General features: G+C 41.7%; 1 protein-coding gene across 1 annotated transcript in view; it reads left to right on the top strand.

Moving 5' to 3' along the window:
- The window catches only part of atp10a (ATPase phospholipid transporting 10A), a 209,487-nt gene that overhangs the window by 64,233 nt on the left and 126,757 nt on the right, over positions 1 to 18,497 (top strand). The window contains exons 2-3 of the mRNA XM_048597761.1: positions 1,611 to 1,815; positions 8,688 to 8,773. Coding sequence (XP_048453718.1) covers positions 1,611 to 1,815; positions 8,688 to 8,773 — 291 coding nt within the window. The remainder of the gene's footprint in view (positions 1 to 1,610; positions 1,816 to 8,687; positions 8,774 to 18,497) is intronic.

Below are 18,497 nucleotides of genomic sequence, written 5' to 3' on the forward strand. Positions count from 1 at the left end.
CCCATTTCTGAAGAAGGGTCCTGACCCGAAACGTCAGCTTTCCTGCTCCTCTGATGCTGCCTGGCCTGCTGTGTTCCTCCAGCTCCACACTGTGTTATCTCTGGCTCCAGCATCGGCAGTTCTTACTATTTCTAAAACTCATGCAAATGTTTATATTGGTGATGATTTTTCATAATTGTACAGATTTGGAAAGGGGCCTGCTGACTGGAAGGAAGCAAATATAAGCCCCTTCTTTAAGAAGAAGAAGTGTGGAGAACTGTGAGCTTGATATCCATAGCAGGGAACACACCACAATCTATTATAAAGGATGTGATACCTAAATATTTCGAAAATAACGGCAGATTGAGCATGGATTTATGAAAGGAAAACCCTGTTTGACAAGCTTGTTGGAAGTTGTTTGAGAATGTTGCTCGTAGCATAAACAAAGGAGTATCACTGAATGTTATGTATTTGGATTGTCAGAAGGTTTTTGATTAGGTCCTGATTAGTAAATAAAATAGGAGTGTGTGAGATGAGGGGAAACATACTGATGTGGGTTAATTGGCAGAAAGCTGTGAATAGGAATTACTGGATCATTTGTGCAGATAGCAGGCTGTAGCTAATTGGATACCACGAGGGTCAGTGATAGCCCATAGGGGTTGACAATCTATATAAATGATTTACATGTGGGGACCAGATTTGGTGATGACATCCAACAGGATGGGAAAGTTGGGAAGTGGGTGTAAGGCAGCTTGCAGAGGGCTTGGCCCAGCTCAATGAATGGGCAAGAACATGGCACATGGATTATAATGTAAACACATGTGAAATTATTCTCGTAATTGGGAGGGGAGGGAAACAAGCAGGAAAGCAGAATATTTTATTAAATGATCAGAGGTTGGAAAGTGTAGGAGTCCAAAAAGATGTGGCTATTCCTGTCCGTGAGGCAGGCATGCAAGTGCAGCAAGCAATTAGAAAGGCAAGTGGTAGGTTGACTTTAATTGTAAGGCGTTTTGAGTTCAGAGTCTCCTCCGCCAATCAATGAGATCATGGCCTATCTGCTATGATGCTGTGTACAGTTTTGCTTTCCTAATCAAAGGAAGAATATGTTTGTCATACTGGGAGCACAACAGAGGTTCACCAGATTAATTCATGGAAGACTGAACTGTTTTATGGGGAGGGATTGAGGCAACTGGATTTGCATTCCCCAGAATTTTGAAGAGTGAGCACTGATCTGAGTGAAACTTCTTACGCGTTGGACAGAGATGGGATGTTTCCCCCAGGCTGGTGACTTTACCTCAGGATAAAGGGCAGGCTATTTAAGACTGAGATGAGGTCAGATTGGTTCACCGAGAGGTGGGGGGGGGGTGGTTCTCTAACCCAGAGAGACTGTGGACGCTCACACACTGAGCAGATTCAAGTCAGAAATCGATGTTAGTTTCTGGAGACTTATGGCATGAAGTGGACTGGAAATAATGTGGGAAGATCACACTGGGGAGATTTTCAGCCATGACCTAGAATGGCAGTACGGGTTTGAGGGGCTGAATGGCCGACTCTTGTTCCTGTGTTCCTACCTTTGTGATGTATGTCCTCATTCATGTGACTGACTGCTGTGCTTGATTCCTTTTTTCAAGGAATGAGAAAAAGTATGTGGAAAAATACTGGAAAGAAGTTCAGGTCGGGGATTTTGTTCGCCTGCGCTGCAATGAAATCATTCCTGCCGATATCCTGCTGCTGTACTCCAGTGACCCTGATGGACTCTGCCATATCGAGACTGCTAATCTGGATGGAGAGACCAACCTCAAACAGCGACAGGTTATTAAGGGTTTCACCGAGCTGGTAAGCAATTTTCAACTATTGAAACGGTCACGAGGCTGTCTAGCGCAGCAAGAGGCCATTCTTCCCAATGAGCTTCTGAGCTCCCCAATAAATTCCACTTCCCGGCTCTTTTCCCCATAGCCCTGTGTTACCTGACAAGGAGTACTAAAACTCAACCCAGGTATTCTTCCCTTGTGTGACAGAGAAACGTGAGGGAACCGACTCAGATTTTAATTAAATGAACCCTTCTTTATCTCAACTAATTAAGTAACAATACATAATATAAAACATACATTCATTGTAACTTCTTAATTAGTCTAACTTAACTTCAACTTCACCTCACTTCATTTAACTTCACTTTACTTAATTCGCATACAATACTAACTCTAACTTTAACTGTCTAAGTTCGGCTTGAATCAAATCCTACCCCAATTAGAGTGAAGTGGCCAACTTTGTTTTCCATGCATCTCTCATCTCGTGGTTCTTTGTTCTCTCTGTAAGTAACTTCAGGGCACATGCTTTCCCAATGTGGTCTGAAGCCTATACAGCATAGAAGGAGGCAGTTCAGCGATTGCGCCTCTGAGCTCCCGAGTCAATTCCATTCCCCAGCTCCTTTCCCCATAATATTGCAATTTATTTTCCCTTCACATGGCAGGTTATTGGCACAGGAGGAACAGTGAACAAGGGACATGCTCTGCTAAGTGAAGAGGTGTAAAAAAATCCAAAGGGAATGTTAGGAAGCTGGAATTAAGTCAGAAATGAGGAAGAAGGTATTTTCTGTCAGAGGATCTGGTGTCTTTGGAACTTTCTTCCCCAGAGAGCATGAAGATGGGCTTGTTGAATGCTTTTAAGACTCCCTCACTCATCAGGAATCAATGGTTAACGTTTCGGGTCCGGTGACCCTTCCTCAGAACCTGAAATGTTATCTCTGATTTCTCTTCACACCTGAGCTTTTCCAGACATTTCTATTTTTGTTTCTGATTTACAGCATCGGCAGTTCTTTTGGTTTTTATTAAGAATCAATGGTTGTTGAGAGTAGAGAAGTTGGATTGAGGCCACAATCAGGTCGGCTATGATCATAGAGTTACAGATCTTAATGAATGGCGAAGCAGGCCCAAGGGGTCACATGGCCTACTCCTGCTTGTCATTCATATATTTGTATAGAAATCCTGGAAGCACACATAACAAGTGAGCAGAATCTGAAGGAGGAGAAAGCTGTTCCTGAGAATCTTAACCAAACCTGCACCAGTCAAACAGGAGAGTCTCTCATAGAGTCATACAGCATGGAAACAGACCCTTCTGTCCAACCAGTCCATGCCAAACATAATCCCAAACTAAACTAGTCCCACCTGCCTGCGCTTGGTCCATATCCCTCCAAGCCCTTCCATGCTGGCTATTTGTAGGATCCAAAAATTTTACTTGTTTTCATTATAAGATGAGAGTCTTTTTCTTTGCCTATTTGCTAAGTGGACCTGATAATCAATGTCTACACAAAGATGCAATGTTAAATGTTACTCAACATTGCTCAAGTTCTGAGATTTTGCCAGAAGTGTGGCATTTGGCAAGTTTTTAGCTCCCTCTTCACATCACTGTACAAACATGATGGACTGCCTGTAACTGGTATTCCTTGTTTTTAAACCTGAGTGTTCTTTGTCACTTTAGACAAGGCCCATTCATTTTTTGGTTTTGTGATGTAGATACTCTTGGCTCCAGCTATTAGCTGGAAAGAACTGTTGGTTCTAAAAGGCTTTGTCTTTTGCTCTGAGTGTTGACTGAATTTCACCAGAGTTCCAATTTTGCCCTTTTGGTTTTCCCAAAATTCATCACAGTGGCTTAAAAGACTCCCCATGCCCAAACCACCCAAAACACTCAATTCCATTTTTAGATGAATTTTTACCTAGATGTGTCAATATTTGCAGAAACTTTCTTACATGTAAACACTTCTTAAAAAAAGTGACCTTTACTAAGTCATCAGTCATCAATGACGCCAGTGAGCTTGCTGCTTAATGCATTATTTGAGCAGGCTTGGCCCAGTGTCTCATAATCGCTACAGGCTGGATTGAGAGGGCCTATATTCCACATCGGTAGCCTCACTTTCAGTAGACAGAGTTCATTATTCCATCAATTTGTCTTTTATTTCCAATGTACCTGATAGAGACAAAAAAGAAGATGTTAGATTGATGTTCTGTAATAATTGAGACAACAGGGAAGTGTTCCTATTGACCATGTCTCATGATTTTTCTTTAAACTCCTGTTTCCCAGTTCTGTAGTTTCATTTTGAACCAAACATTTTAGAGCTAATATCAATTTCTGTTTTATATCTATGATTGTACTTCCATCTGGTTTTCTTATTCATTATACCATCATGTGCTTAATGGTGACCAAGCAGAACTGTTAGAAGCAACTAGCATTGAAGATAAGATTCCTGTATGTGCCTCTATAGATTCTTGTTTGTTTTACTACTTAGTGTAAATGTGTGCTTGGAGTGTCACTTAGGGATGCCCTGGGTTGATTTGTTTCATCCTCAGTGTACATCTTCTCCGAAATATCCAATTTTTTCGTCTGTGTTGTTCACTTTTCTAACTACAAGCTTTGCCTATTTCCCTCCCAATCCTTACGGTAGCTTCTTTCACACCAAGGTGACACATGCCCCAAGTAAGTGAGACAAGACAAATTCTGAAGCTTTTGAAGCTATTTCAAAGCTACTTGCTTCAAGATCCTTAAAGTGGAAACCAGCAATAGAGGGGAGTGGGATGTACTTTGAGAAAGGAAGGACCTATTGTGCGAAAGACAAGCAGGGAGGGAATGAGCAATATCCTTCAGAAAGAGAGGTACACAAAGAAGAAATTAGATTGAGTGACATATTGAGGAAAGAACAATGGCATCTCATGCAATGAAATACAGTAGGATTAATCAAGAGTAATCAAGACAGTTAGGGAGTGCAAGAGCCATATTGCGTGAAAGAGAGAAGTCAAAGTGGTAGCCGGTACAAGGGAAAGAGAGTAGACAGGTTAGTGGTAGAGAGGTCAGTGATAAGATTACAGTAATACTGATATTAATTAATACTGCATTGCATATTTGGGGGTAATGTTGAACTGGGGAAATGTGTATAATGGCAGTTCAGAAGAAGATTTTTCTTTCAACTTTTACATCTATTCCAAAAGGCCAGTTTATTGACTTGGAATTAATCTTTATACACTTTCTCATATTTATTTACAGAATTACATACTGCAAAGCATGTACTTCTTAATCCAGTTTTAATCAGCCTGTTGTATAGTGTCTCTAATGTGTCACCAGTTAATGCCCACAACCTGAACACAGTTAATATAAAATCAACCCAGAAGAAAATACACCTGGGCCTTGTGACTTTGTAATGAAGCGTTGTTGTGCTTCATGTTTGAAAATATCACATATTGTTGTGCCTTCTTGTACAATGACTGGAAATGTAGGTTTTAAAGTCTAGGGATCGAACTCCCTCATGTGCACAGGAGCTTTGTGGTCAAAACTGTGGTTTTTCATTACTTCTTTACTAACTTGAATATCTGTATCCTAAGTGAATCATATTTGATGCCTTGGACTACTTCCCACATGTATGAGAAAAAAAAATCTCATTGCTATTCATTTTAAACTGTTCTAAAACTGGAAAATGCTGAAATATTAAGTCAGCCCAAACAACTCTTAATAGAAAAGGTAGCTTCGTGATCAGGGTACAAACACTTCATCAGAACTGGAAACCAATCAATAACTTATCTACTCTGTGTGCAGTGCCTGGACAGGGAATCAGTGTGCAGTTTCACATGTTTTATTTTGGGGAATATTGCCGTTTTAGTTTTGTGAAAGGTACATGCTTAATGCTGTGCTTCCTTAATTATTTCTGAATGATTCTGATGGTTTCTACAGACAAAAGTGAGGTAACATTTGGAAGCTTTTCTTTTTAAATAAGCAAGTTCATTTTTAAGTTCCACACTAAAAATTGAAAAAAAAAGTAAATTTTCCTAGCTAAGGAAAACATGTCTTAAAGCCCTCTGAACCCATTAGCATGTAATTGTTGAAAGATGTATCAAGAACAATTTTGCCTTAAACTATTACACCACTTTGATGTTTATCCTATAAGTTAAATCAATTAGATTTTTGGTGGATTTTGCTCATGGTGAAATCCTCTGCTACCATTATCCTTCCATTATACCTCTTTGATTGAGACCTTGTTACACTAAAGATATTTCTGGAGAAAGCCGACAGACTAATTTTCTGGACCTACAGGAAATCAGATTCCCCTTTTAGTCAGCAGCACAAATGACACCTTTGTAGCCTCTCTTAATTTGAGACATGTGAATAAGATGATGGTAATACTGATATTAATTAATACTGCAATGCATATTTGGGGGTAACATTGAACTGGGGAAATGTGTATAATGGCAGTTCAGAAGAAGATTTTTCTTTCAACTTTTAACATCTATTCCAAAAGGCCACTTTATTGACCTGGAATTATTGACATGAAATATTGACACGAGACCTTCATCGTGAAGAGCCAAGCTTTGAGCCTGTCATGTTATGGCGGGATGAAGTACATTGCAGTCATTGCAAGGTATAGTGGAGTGGTAGGAGTTTGTTTTTAAAGCAGGGCCCTTTACTGGGAGAGAGCAAGATGGTCAATCAGATTGTAGCAGTGGTATTGAATGAGGAGACATGACTTTCTAACAGCCTAGATATATAATGGAAACATTTTCTTTAACCTAAATATGATAACAGAAATGAGACAGGGCTCTGTTTCTCAATGAAACTGCAATGATCCTCTTTGGACATTTCTGATTTCCTAAGTGAAGTTTCACTTCTTTAGGCCTTTGGTGACCTTTGTTGAGGAAATGAGCTTACTTAAAGGATTGGACTGAATGAATGCCGCGGGTGCACATACAGACACAGACTTCCTAAATGACCAGAACTGGTGATGTTCACTAACAGTGCCGTTGCAATTTGACCCAGAGCCAGTGAAGGAAGGGTGACATTGTTGTAAGTCAAGATGGTGTGTGACTTGACAAGGCTCCATTAGCAGCACCTTCCAAACCTGCTTGACCCCCCTAGCTAAGACGGAGAAGGACAGCAGAAGCACGTTGGTGTTCTATTGGCATTCCTTCACTGTTGTAGAGATGCAAAGTCCAACTGCGTGTATCTGACAAGCAATATGATTTGATCGAAAGTGAACTCCAGAAACTAGACATCCATTTTCTTAGATCAATTAGGATAGATCTTTGATATGTTATCAGTGAAAATAGCTCATGGTTTAAAAACTACAACCCTAAGGCAGTGTGATCATTGATTTCAGGTGTTATATCTATTGAAAGTAGGATCTGGATTAAGGAAACCAGGCATCCAAAGGACTAGGTATGATAGAGATAAGAAAGAGGTAAATGTAAAAAATTAAGAATGTGGATGGACGTTTGGTCATGACTCATCCCATTTACAACGAGAGTTTATAAATTTGTAAACCACTGCTCCCAGGCAATGATGTTAATCCTATTGGTGCAATTGGACCTGTGGCTTCTCACCTTTCTCTCAACACTGAAGGTTCCAGCTATCCATCAGGAAGCTGAAACAGTGAAACACCAGTTCAAGGAAGTTGTCTTCAGTATGTCCAAGGAATGGAATATTCACTCCCATGTATGGGGTGAGTATATAGCGGGACATGTTTGCAAATTGGCATCACTGCTTGGTGTGCCAGTCTGTCAGCATCATCTCACCCACAGGCCATTTTCCCAAAGCAGTGTCGGAGATACAAGCAGCCCATAGGCAGCTGGTAGATGATTCAGTTATTTGTAACTAAGGCCAAATGACAGAGTTAACTCAAAAATTCCAGTTGGCCTGATTTCTCCTTCCCCCTCCTGGGATCAGGTGCTGGAGATGGTCTCCAGGTGGCAGACCTAATGGATAGTGTTCCAGGCAGGCTTTAAGACCTCCCCTTTTTTTCTGATTTCAGGGCTCCCCACACCTCCTCAGCTTGACAGCTGCAGGCACTTTGTACTGCTCCACAATCTTTCTGTTTCTCTTTCCCCTTCTCTCTCTGTCCCCTGTTTATCTCTCTGTCCCCTCTTTATCTCTCTTTCCCACTCACTGACTCCCTCTGTCCCCGTTGCATCTCTCTATCTCACTCTCTAGCTCTCTGTCCCTTTTCCTGTTTCTCTGTCTCTGCCTTTCTCTGTCTGTCAGCCTGTCTTTCTATGTCTTTCTCTCTCTCTATCTATCTTTATGTCCCCCTCCCATCTCTCTGCCCCTTTCTCTATCTCTCTGCATCTCACATTTTCCATCTGTCTCTGTCTCTTTTCCTCTTTTCCTGTCTCTGCCTTGATCTCTCAGTCTGTCTATCTCTCTCTGTCCCTATCTCTCTCCGTCCCTTTCCCTGTCTCACGCACTCCATCTCTCTCTGACTGTCTGTCTCTCTCTCTCTCTCTCTCTCTCTATCCGCTATCAACTGAAACAGCAAACTGACCAGCCGTATTAAAGCGCCAACAACGGGCTGTATTGCTTTGAGAACCCACCCGCCATCTTTAATTGAACGGTGAACCTGCCCCTGGGGCCTGATTGGCCAATTCAGGGAAAATTGGACCAGAGTAACGACACCGGACAAGACCCCAACATCCGAACAGAGGATGACAAAAAACTTCCAGTTGGCCTGACCTCTCCTTCCCCGTCCTGGGATCAGGTCCTTGAGATTGTCTCCAGGTGGCAGACGTCATGAGCAGTGTTCCAGACCCAAAGCCTAATTTCCTGCCCAAAATGTAAGACCTGGTGATTAGAATATTATTTTATCCTTCTGTTGGTTTTTTTTTCCAATGCAATGTTTAAAATTGAAGACAACATGAATAACACAGTTTCTTCTTTCCCTCCTTTTTTGTGTTTAGGAAACAGAATTTGATCCCATGAAGTTTAACAGTGTGATTGAATGTGAAAAGCCACACAACGATCTGAACCGATTTCGAGGATATATGTAAGTACTACACAGCACCAAGCTGCAGGCTGCTTTACTTCTTTAGAGAAGACTCAAGATCTACAACATTTGCTGCAAACCTGGGGAGCTGTTGGTTATGTCACGGGACTAATAACCTAGAGGCCATTGCTAACCCTCTGGAGTCATGAGTTCAAATACTACATGGCAGCTGGTGTATTTTAAATTCAGTTAATCATAAATTTGGAATTGAGAACTAGTCCGATTAATGGTGACCGTGAAATTACAATTGAACGTCATAGCAACTGTGTTCACTAGTACCCTGTTGAGAAGGAAATTGGTCATCTTTACCTTCGCTAGTTTACATGTGACTCCAGACTCTCTGTATTACGGTTGTCTCCTAAATGGTTGAGAAAGCCACTCCGTTTCAGAGCAGTCAAGGATGGGCAACAAATGTTGGCCTTGCCAGTGACATCCACATACTGTGAGAGAATAACATGAACATCTTAAATTGGTTGTCAGCAGACTTATTTGCACATATAGGATTATCCAGTAAGTGTTGTCCAATTTCAGAATCACATCAAATTTTCAACCCTGTGTTTCGAGTTTTGCTGGTGCAGGTTATTTGGGTATGTTCAGTACCTAGCTTGTTATGAACAGCCAAAAGGATATATGGTTTGATAGAATCTGCTAATCTTTGAGAAATATGGCCTAATCAATTGACAACACTGAAATTCATGTTCCGTATTATTAATTTGTGTGATGGACAGAACGTCTCTTTGGCTTGACCAGTTTTGGTCCCCTTATGTAAACAGAAATCTTTTCATTAGAGGCAGATCTGAGAAGCTTCACTTTACAAGCAAAGGCTAAACAGGTTGGGACTGTACCCATTGGTATTTAAAAGAACGATTCTTCTTATATGACTCTAAAGGGGCTTGAAAGGGTAAATGCTGGGAGGATGTTTCCTCTCATGGGAGAGTCTGGGGCCAGGGGCCCTAGTCTCACAATGAAGGGTTGCCACTTTAAGATTGAGATGAGGAGGAATTTCTTCTCTGAGGGTTATGGGTCTTGGGAACTCCTTGCCACGGAGAGCTGTGGGGCTTGTGTATATTTAAGGCTGAGATAGTTAGATTGTTGATCAGTTGGGGAATCAGAGGTTACGAGGAAAATGAATGTGAGGAATATTGGATCAGCCATGATCCTGTTGAATGGTAGAGCAGGTTCAAGGGGCCAGGCCACCTACTCCTGTTCCTATTTCTTATGGTTTTATGGTGTCGACGTCCTGGTAGTAGTGTACGCCACTCTTCATGTTGCCCCTGCAAAGTAGCAGCATGAATAACCAGTTTCACCCTTGAGATGCCTTACTCTTCCAGAGTTATTTGAGCTAGACTGGGCATTCCTGTGGGACCAAGAGATCATTCCTAACTGTATAAGAGATAACAAGGTGTAGAGCTGGATGAACACAGCAGGCCAAGGCAGCATCAGAGGAGCAGGAAAGCTGATGTTTCGGGCCTAGACCCCATTCCTACATGTATATTGTGCAAACCCAGGGACTTCCATGTTGGTCGATTGTGGTCCAGAAAAGTGCCCAGTTTGTCTGGGCATCTAACCGGTGCATCCATCATGGCGATACCTGTACCAATCAGAGTCCACTTACCAACCAATCAGCACTGATGTAGTGTACATATTGGTTTTGTCCTTGATATTCTTGTGAAATGGCTTGAGGGGTGAAAGATGAAAAGCTTTGAAAGTGTCTATTTTTCCCCATACACAATGGGTTGACCACTCAGTACTGAAATGAAAAGGTCACATTTTTCTAGTTAATCTTTACTGAATCTGTGTTGTACCCTAGCACAGTCACATGCAGCTCAACAGTTAATAATTTAATTGCATTTAATCATTATGAAAAATCAGTTTATCCATTTGCGAATTTATTCTAAATTTTTATCTTGTATTCTTTGTTGTGGATTTGGTATTTCCCTTCCCTCAATATTCTGTCCTCCCTCCTGCAGTCACTGCACTGGGCCACAGTTCAGTATCTGTGCCTTGTACCTTTGCCTTCTTGCTGTGAGCCCCAAATAATGAGTTTGGGAAAAGTCTCAAGCAAGATTTCTCTAATGTGAGATGAGATTTTGACATTGTAGGCTCCAAGTCAGCGGTGATGGTCATGGAGTTTAAATTGAATACTGTCAGCTGCAAAATATTTGCTGAATTTTTTTATTTTTATTCCCCCTTTATGGTGGGTGTAGCCTCAAGGACAGGGGTGGCACGGTGACTCAGTGGTTAGCGCTGCTGCCTCACGGCACCAGGGACCCAGATTCGAATCCAGCCTTGGGTGACTGTCTGTGTGGAGTTTGCAAGTTCTACCAGTGTCTGCGTGGGTTTCCTCCCACAGTCCAAACATGTGCAGTTTAGCTGGATTGGTCGTGCTAAATTGCCCATAGTATGCAGGTTAGGCAGATTAGCCATGGGAAATGCAGGGTTACAGGGATAGGATTGGGGATGAGTTTGGGTGGGAGGCCCTTTGGAGGAGCAGTGTGGATTTGATGGGCTGAATGGCCTGCTTCCACACTGTAGGGATTCTAAGATGACCTGATCTTTGAGGGCTGTTCCCAGCTGGAAAATAAGCCTCCCGAAAGGTGTGTTTTGTTTTTAGATGTAAAACATCCAGCAATTCCTACTTTAGATTTGCCACAGAAGCCTGTCCCCATTCTTCTCATTTGCTCCCCAATCCGCAAGCACTTTACTCCAATCCCCAAATATTCACTCTTGTGTCACATGTAAGCAAGGCCATTAAAATGAGGTGACACCAGGAAATATTTTGGGAAACACTGCTCAAGATCGAGAGTGAATTGGCGCCACTAGTTGAGCTAGCCTTAAACATGATGTACACACTGGTGAGGAATTGGGAACCTCTGCCTGAACAGTATCCTCCGCACCTAGCCTTATCCCACAATTTGCACTCATCTCAGAATCATGAACAACTTCACCATATGGGGCACTAGTTGCAATAAGCCAGCCAAGCAGGACCAGAGATCTGAACTGCTAATCTGCTGGTTGGATGCGAAATGAGATAGCACAGTGATGCACTGATCCAAGTTGCAGACGCACAAATCCAGTGAGAGGCCAGATTATGCCCAACAATGAAATAAAAAGAATTATGTTTCTATTTTTGGAAGCTACCTGCTGCACAAACCTTAATCACATCTGCTCATCTCAAGCATGTGGGCACGGCAGTGGTGTGCGTGGTATGTAAAGGTAATCAGTTAAAAGGATCATTAGGACAGACAAGCTTGGGCTCTGAAAAGGACAATATCAGTAGATTTAACTCGAATTAATCTGACATGTGTTTCATGTTACTGAAGGAACAGATGCTCTCTTTACTCTATTAGTCTGTTGGAGCCTGGTTACTTTAGAGTGTAGCCTGAGTACGTGCGGAATTGCTTACATATTAGGTTCTGGATTTGGCTTCTCAACATTAAAGCATATGCTCTTCTTTATTTTTTATTTGAAGTTGCACTAATTTAGAGTAAAGAGTGCACCGAAATATTTCTGGGTTTCTTTAAACAAAATGTTAATGAATAGAATTGACAATGTTTTAGTTAATAATATTGCCCTGTTTTGTTTCAACTTGCAGCATTTCTTTTTGATTTGTTCCTGAGATATAGATGTCATGACTAGAATTTATTGTCCATCCCCAGAGAGCAGTTAAGAGCCCAGCACATTGTTATGGGTCTGGAGTCACATGCAAACCAGACCGGGTAAAGCTGGCAGATTTCCATCGCTAAAGGACATTAGTGAACCAGATAGCTGAGTTAAATTGCGAGTGGCATGTTATGAAATGATAATGCTGAAGGAAATCTGAAATTTAAAAGAGAAAATGAAGTGTGAAGCCAGGCGGCAAGTATTTGAATGGGGACTTCAGCACCAGTAGTCGACCTTTGTAGAAATCCTATGAAAATGAGCTTTAATTTTTGCTCCTTTTCACTGTACCTCGGTACACACGACAATAATAAATCAAATCAAAATTAAGTCGAATGAATTAGGAAAAACTAAAGGAGTATAGCAGAGGTTCACCAGATTTCCTGGAATGGTGAGCCTGTCTTATGAGAGATTGAGGAGACTGGACCTGTATTCTCTAAGGTTTAGAAGAATCTAGAAGAAGGTTATCTCTTTAAAACTTATATATTTTTTAAAGGACAAGATAGGTTGGATGCAGAATGAATGTTTCCCTTGGGTTAGGGTGTTTAAAAGTGCATGCCATTTGGGACTGAACTGAGGAGGAATTTCTTCATGGAGGTTAATGAATCCTTGGTGTTCTCTACACACAGGGCTGTGGAAGCTCAGTTATTAAGTGAGTTCAAAACAGAAAATGGTAGATTTCTGGATCCTGAGGACACCCAGGAATTAGTTTCAAAGGTCAATCGAGTGTCTCAAGGGTAAAAACTGAAAGGACTGCGGATGCTGTAAACCAGGAACAAAAACAGAAGTCGCTGGAAAAGCACAACAGGTCTAGCAGCATCTGTGAAGAAAAATCAGAGTTAACGTTTCAGGTCCGGTGACCTTTCCTCAGAACTAAGGAAGGGTCACTGGACCCTGAAACCTTAGCTCAGATTTTTCTTCACAGATGCTGCTAGACCAGTTGAGCTTTTCCAGCAACTCCTGTTTTTGTCTCGAGGGCAAAAGTTGATTTGAGTACTTAATAGTTGTGAACATGTCAGTCTTGGATATGCTGAAAACATTCAGTCAGGAAAGCTGCTTGGGGAATGTGATTTCTTACAAATGAACTAATTCATCCCTGATGTGGTTGGGATTCCACTGTAGTTCATGTCACTAATCCCCATGCTTGGGAACAACAGCTGATGCATTTCAGTATTAAATTAGTCACAGCAACAGAAATAACTGCCCAAGCTCAAGTATGTTGCATAATTTAGATTTTTTTACAATTAGTTCTTCCCAGCTTTACTCTTCCTATGATTAGTTGTTCAGTAACAGCTCTCGAATTTCACATGTAAGTACTAAAACTAAATTGTAGTGATTGTAACAAGGTCAGCCAGGTAGACCTTATAGAGTGAATTCCCTGATTGGGGCTGTTAATCCATTCTAATCAGGGAGCCCTGGCTGACAGATAAGAACAGGAGTGTCAGTCATCCTGCTGTCTCTGAGAACTGGCTCTGAGGGAACTGGATCAGTGTCAAGGACTCTCCATGTGTAGATAAAGGGTGACTAGGTCACGAGCTGTCGGCTTCTGTGGAGTTATTTCAGAAATGTGACTCCGTCTGATTATTGAAGGGCCCTGCCTCATGCAAGATCTTTGAAGTTGAAGTTTTAAGATTTCAGACATATTCTAGGTGTTTAAGGATCTATCGTAACTTTTGCATTGGGATGGACATTAAGTCAAAGTTTAAAACTAAGAGTCATAGTTTAAAAAAGAGATGAGGAAACATTTTTTTCCTCTAAGGGTTGAGAGTTTTTGTAATTCCGTTCCTCAAAAAGCAGTGGATGCAGCATCTTTAAATATTTTTAAGGCAAAAATAGATAGATTCTTGATTACGAAGGGGATAAAAGATTATCGGGGATGTTCAGGAGTGTAGAGTTGAGATTAAAATCAAATCAGCCGTGATCTTACTGAATGGCACAGCGAACTTGAAGGGCCATATTAATTCAGAGGTATAGAGGGATGAGAAGGGACTGTTTTAGGGATTGGGAGATCTGGGGGCACCAAAGGCTCAGGAACAAAAACAGAAATTGCTGGAAAAGCTCAGTAGGTCTGGCAGCATCTGTGAAGATAAAAATAGTTAACGTTTCGTGTCGGGTGACCCTACCTCAGAACTGGCTCAGGTCCTGCTGAATTCCAAGACACAAGCTGTTTAGCGTATTCTCTGTCCCCAGTACTCGACTATAGCCCAGCAGATTGAGATGGTTGATGTGGTTTTAGAAGTGGCCAGGCCGTCCACAGCTTTCCTGAAACCCAGAAGACTTGTCTGTCTAGACTGACATTTAAAATGGTGGTTAAAAAGGAGTCACAAAGTCTGATTATAATATTTAATTTGCAAACCATCTTATGGACTGTCTGTCCCCTGCATCCCTCTGTCAGAACTGAAAATTGCTGAGTTGGGGTCAGGGTTCAGGTTTCTAACATTGTTAGATCAAACAAAGCCAATCCCAGCCGATTTTGGTTAGGAGTTAAAATTCCCCTATTTCTCTTGCTGATCTATACACATAATGATTGACCTGTTGCCCTGTATATAGCTAATATCAAAGCCTGTCATTGAACTCCTAGTTGTAAAGGGAGGGGAGTACACGGTCTCCTGGGCACCAACATCACCTCTGTCACACTCATGAGCTGTCGGGCAGTCAGAGTTTAGATTTTGGCTGTCAGGGGCTTCAGCATTGGGAACATTAATGGAACAGACCTCATAAGGTCACATAGTGTTTCAAAATAGGATGAAAAACCATCATGGTCAGTGCAAATGTGGTGATTCTCTGTGCAAGGTATTAGCTTGGGCCACAAAGGAACTCCAATCATCAGGAAATTTGAAATAAGAATAACTTTACATTCCCCTTCTTGGTGTATTTCTGTTTGCCATCAAAAAGCTAGCCTGGCTGAGATATTCTGGTGGCTTCCTTGTCAGATTGGTGTACTATTTGTAAAGAGCTCAAAACCAGTTATGTGAATGTGTACCCCGTGCTGCCTCATTGTTTGTCCCACTGCAGTTACATATCGTGGAGCAATACATCAGTGTGTTGGCAACACAGAGAGAAATGCACACAATGAGGCTTCACCCTTTTAAAGTATGATCAGTTTCAACCACGGGACTCATAAGACGTAACATGGTAGTAGCATTTTGTCTGTGAGAAGAAAACTAAACGTGAGGAGAGTCTAGTGTGGAGTGGATTGGAAAATCAACCAGAAGAATGAAGCCAGACAATGTAAATATAGGGGCCTAAATGGAAGGCTGCTGGATCAGCTCATTTGGAGTGCTAAGCACCCTAAAATACCAAAGTATTTAATTGAAAAGGACAAAACTAGGACATGTCTGCAACAGAGAAAAAAACTGTTATTCTGTATGTAGATGATTCTACAAAAAGGACTGGAAAGTCAAAAGGTGGTGAGAGCCTGGAATGCGCTGCCAGAAGTTGTGGTAGAAGCAGACACAATAGCGGCATTCAAGAAGCATCTGGACAAATACATGAAAAGGAAGGGAATAGAGGGATACAGATCCTGTAAGTGAAGGCAGTTTTTGGCGCAGGCTTGGAAGGCCAAAGGGTCTGTTCCTGTGCTGTGTTGTTCTTTGTTCCAACCCTGGTACAAGAGGGAAGGCCAATACCATTTATATGTAACGCTGAGTCGAGATATGCTGACATTGAAAGAGTCATGTATCAGTGTCAGAAATTATATAGACAGAAATTTATCACAGAAAGTTCACAGTGCAGAGTGGTCATCATCCACTGGAGTAGATCTACAAGAAGAATCTGTGTGGAGCTCCAGCAAGACCCTAGAGATTACTCTTGAGGCTTCAGAATGATGATTAATTCTGAAATACAAATGAGGAAGTGAATTGTGTGAGTCAGTGTTTCCACATGAGAATGTGGATTTAAAGATCAATTACCTAATGAGTCTAACACCACCAAAACTCAAGAGAATTAGAGCTGAGACTACCAATATGTGAAGAGTTACAGATGCATTGTCAGTAAATGATCCTGATACTGTATAGCCAGGAATACATCAGTACTGATCTCATAGAGTCATAAAGATACATAGCATGGAAAGTGGCCCGTATCCTATTATGTTTCTGATGCTCATAAAACACCTATCCATGCTAATCCTGCTTTCCAGTGCTTATCCCCTACCCTTGTACCGCAATGACATTTCAAGTATTCTTCTAAATAGTTCTTAAATTGAGAATTCCCACTTCTACCACCCTTTCAAGCGCTGAATTCCAGATAACCCCACCCTCCAGGAGAAAAATTCTTTCTTTAAATCCTCCTGCTGCGACCTTAAAACTGCTCCATCTGATTATAGACTCCTCTAAGGGGAAACATTTCTTCATGTCCACCCTGTCTATGCCCTTCATAATTTTGTACACCTCAATCAGATCCCCCCTCATCCTTCTGTGCTCTAAGAAAAATAACCAAACCTATCAAGTCTGCCTTCATATCTGAATCGCACCAGCCCAAGCAGCATCCTGTTGAATCTCTTCTGAACCCTCTCTAGTGCAATCACATCCTTCCAAGAGTGTGGGGACCAGAACTGCACACAGTACTCCAGCTGTAACCTATCTAATAGCTTCATCATAACCTCCTTGTTCTTGTTTCCAGTGCCTTGACTAATAAAGACAAGTATCCCATATGCCTTCTTAACCACCTGATCAACCTGTCCTGCTGCCTTCAAGAGTCTGTGGGCATTCAGACAAAGGGCCCTCTGATCCTCTGTATTCCTACCATTCAGTGTGTGCTCCTTTGCTTTCTTAGACCTCTCAAAGTGCATCATTTCACACTTTCCAGGGTTAAATTCCATTTGTCATGATAAATTCCCTTTTGAGGCATTCAGGAGGGCATTGGATGGTTTCTTCAATAGTAAGGTGTACAAGAAATGGGGAATAGGCAGGATAGTGCGACTAGATCATACAGCCTGATAAATGGCCGAACCAGTGCAGATGTGATGGGCCAAAAGGCTTCATTCTGCATCGCAGTAATCCTGTGATTCTGTCACTGTTCTACCCATCTGACCACCTACCCATCTATGATGTCCTGTAGCTTCAGTCTTTCTCCTTGCTATTTACCACACCACCAACTTCTGAGTTATCTGCCAACTTGTTGATCGTACCACCTCCGTTCTCTGTCTCTGAGCCCCGTGGTGTGTCACTGGACACAGGATTCCAGTCATAAAAGTAACCCTCTGCTTCCTGCCACTAACACGATTCTAGATCCCATCTGCCAAATTGCCCTGGATCCCATGAACTCCTAACTTCTTGACCAGTCTGCCACATGAGACCTCATCAAGCCCTCCATTTCTAGAGAAGATTTGAAAATTAACGTCAGAGCCCCTGTAAATGATGAGAAGGAAGTCAGTCAGCAACTCACTGATGCACATGTCGAGGGAGATTAACACTTCAACAAACTTGCCAAAACCTGCTTGAGCTATTGAAGGGACAAACTGTACATTTACAGGATCCAACCTTCAAAGCCTGGATCCTGGTAAAACTTGTTGCTGAGACTCCAAAGTCATACATCATTGAGAATGAAACCAGTAAGCAAATGAATGGCAAGGAACAGTGTCCAACTTTGATTCGTTTTGGAGCTCGTGAAGCAGAAAAGATCAAAGTCACAGACAACATCAACAACTTCTCCAGGAAGTGACACAAAATGAGCAACATTAAGCACCACTGCTACTACATGAAAAAGAACATTCATAATATTGTTTGTGTATCCCTGCCAATAGCAACTGAGGCAACAGAATCCCAAAACTACACGATAAAGCCACAACATCCTATCGCCAAAATGATACGGTGAATAATATTTAGTTCAAATAAAACCAGGATTAATAGACTCTTGAGGACTGCAGTTTATTCATAAAAAGCTGATTGTTAATCTGCCAGGTTCCCTGATCGCCTGCAAAAGAACAGGTTAAAATTTCAACATGCAGGAAAGCAACAGCATTGCTGATTTTAACAGCCTGTTGAATTCTGCCAGTGAAATTGAGAATGAAATTTTAGAGTTATGAGAGGGGTCCCTGAAAGTATATCATTGTTTGCAGAGGCCC

This window comes from Rhincodon typus, chromosome 6, assembly GCF_021869965.1.
Source record: "Rhincodon typus isolate 14 chromosome 6, sRhiTyp1.1, whole genome shotgun sequence".
NCBI lineage: Eukaryota > Metazoa > Chordata > Chondrichthyes > Orectolobiformes > Rhincodontidae > Rhincodon > Rhincodon typus.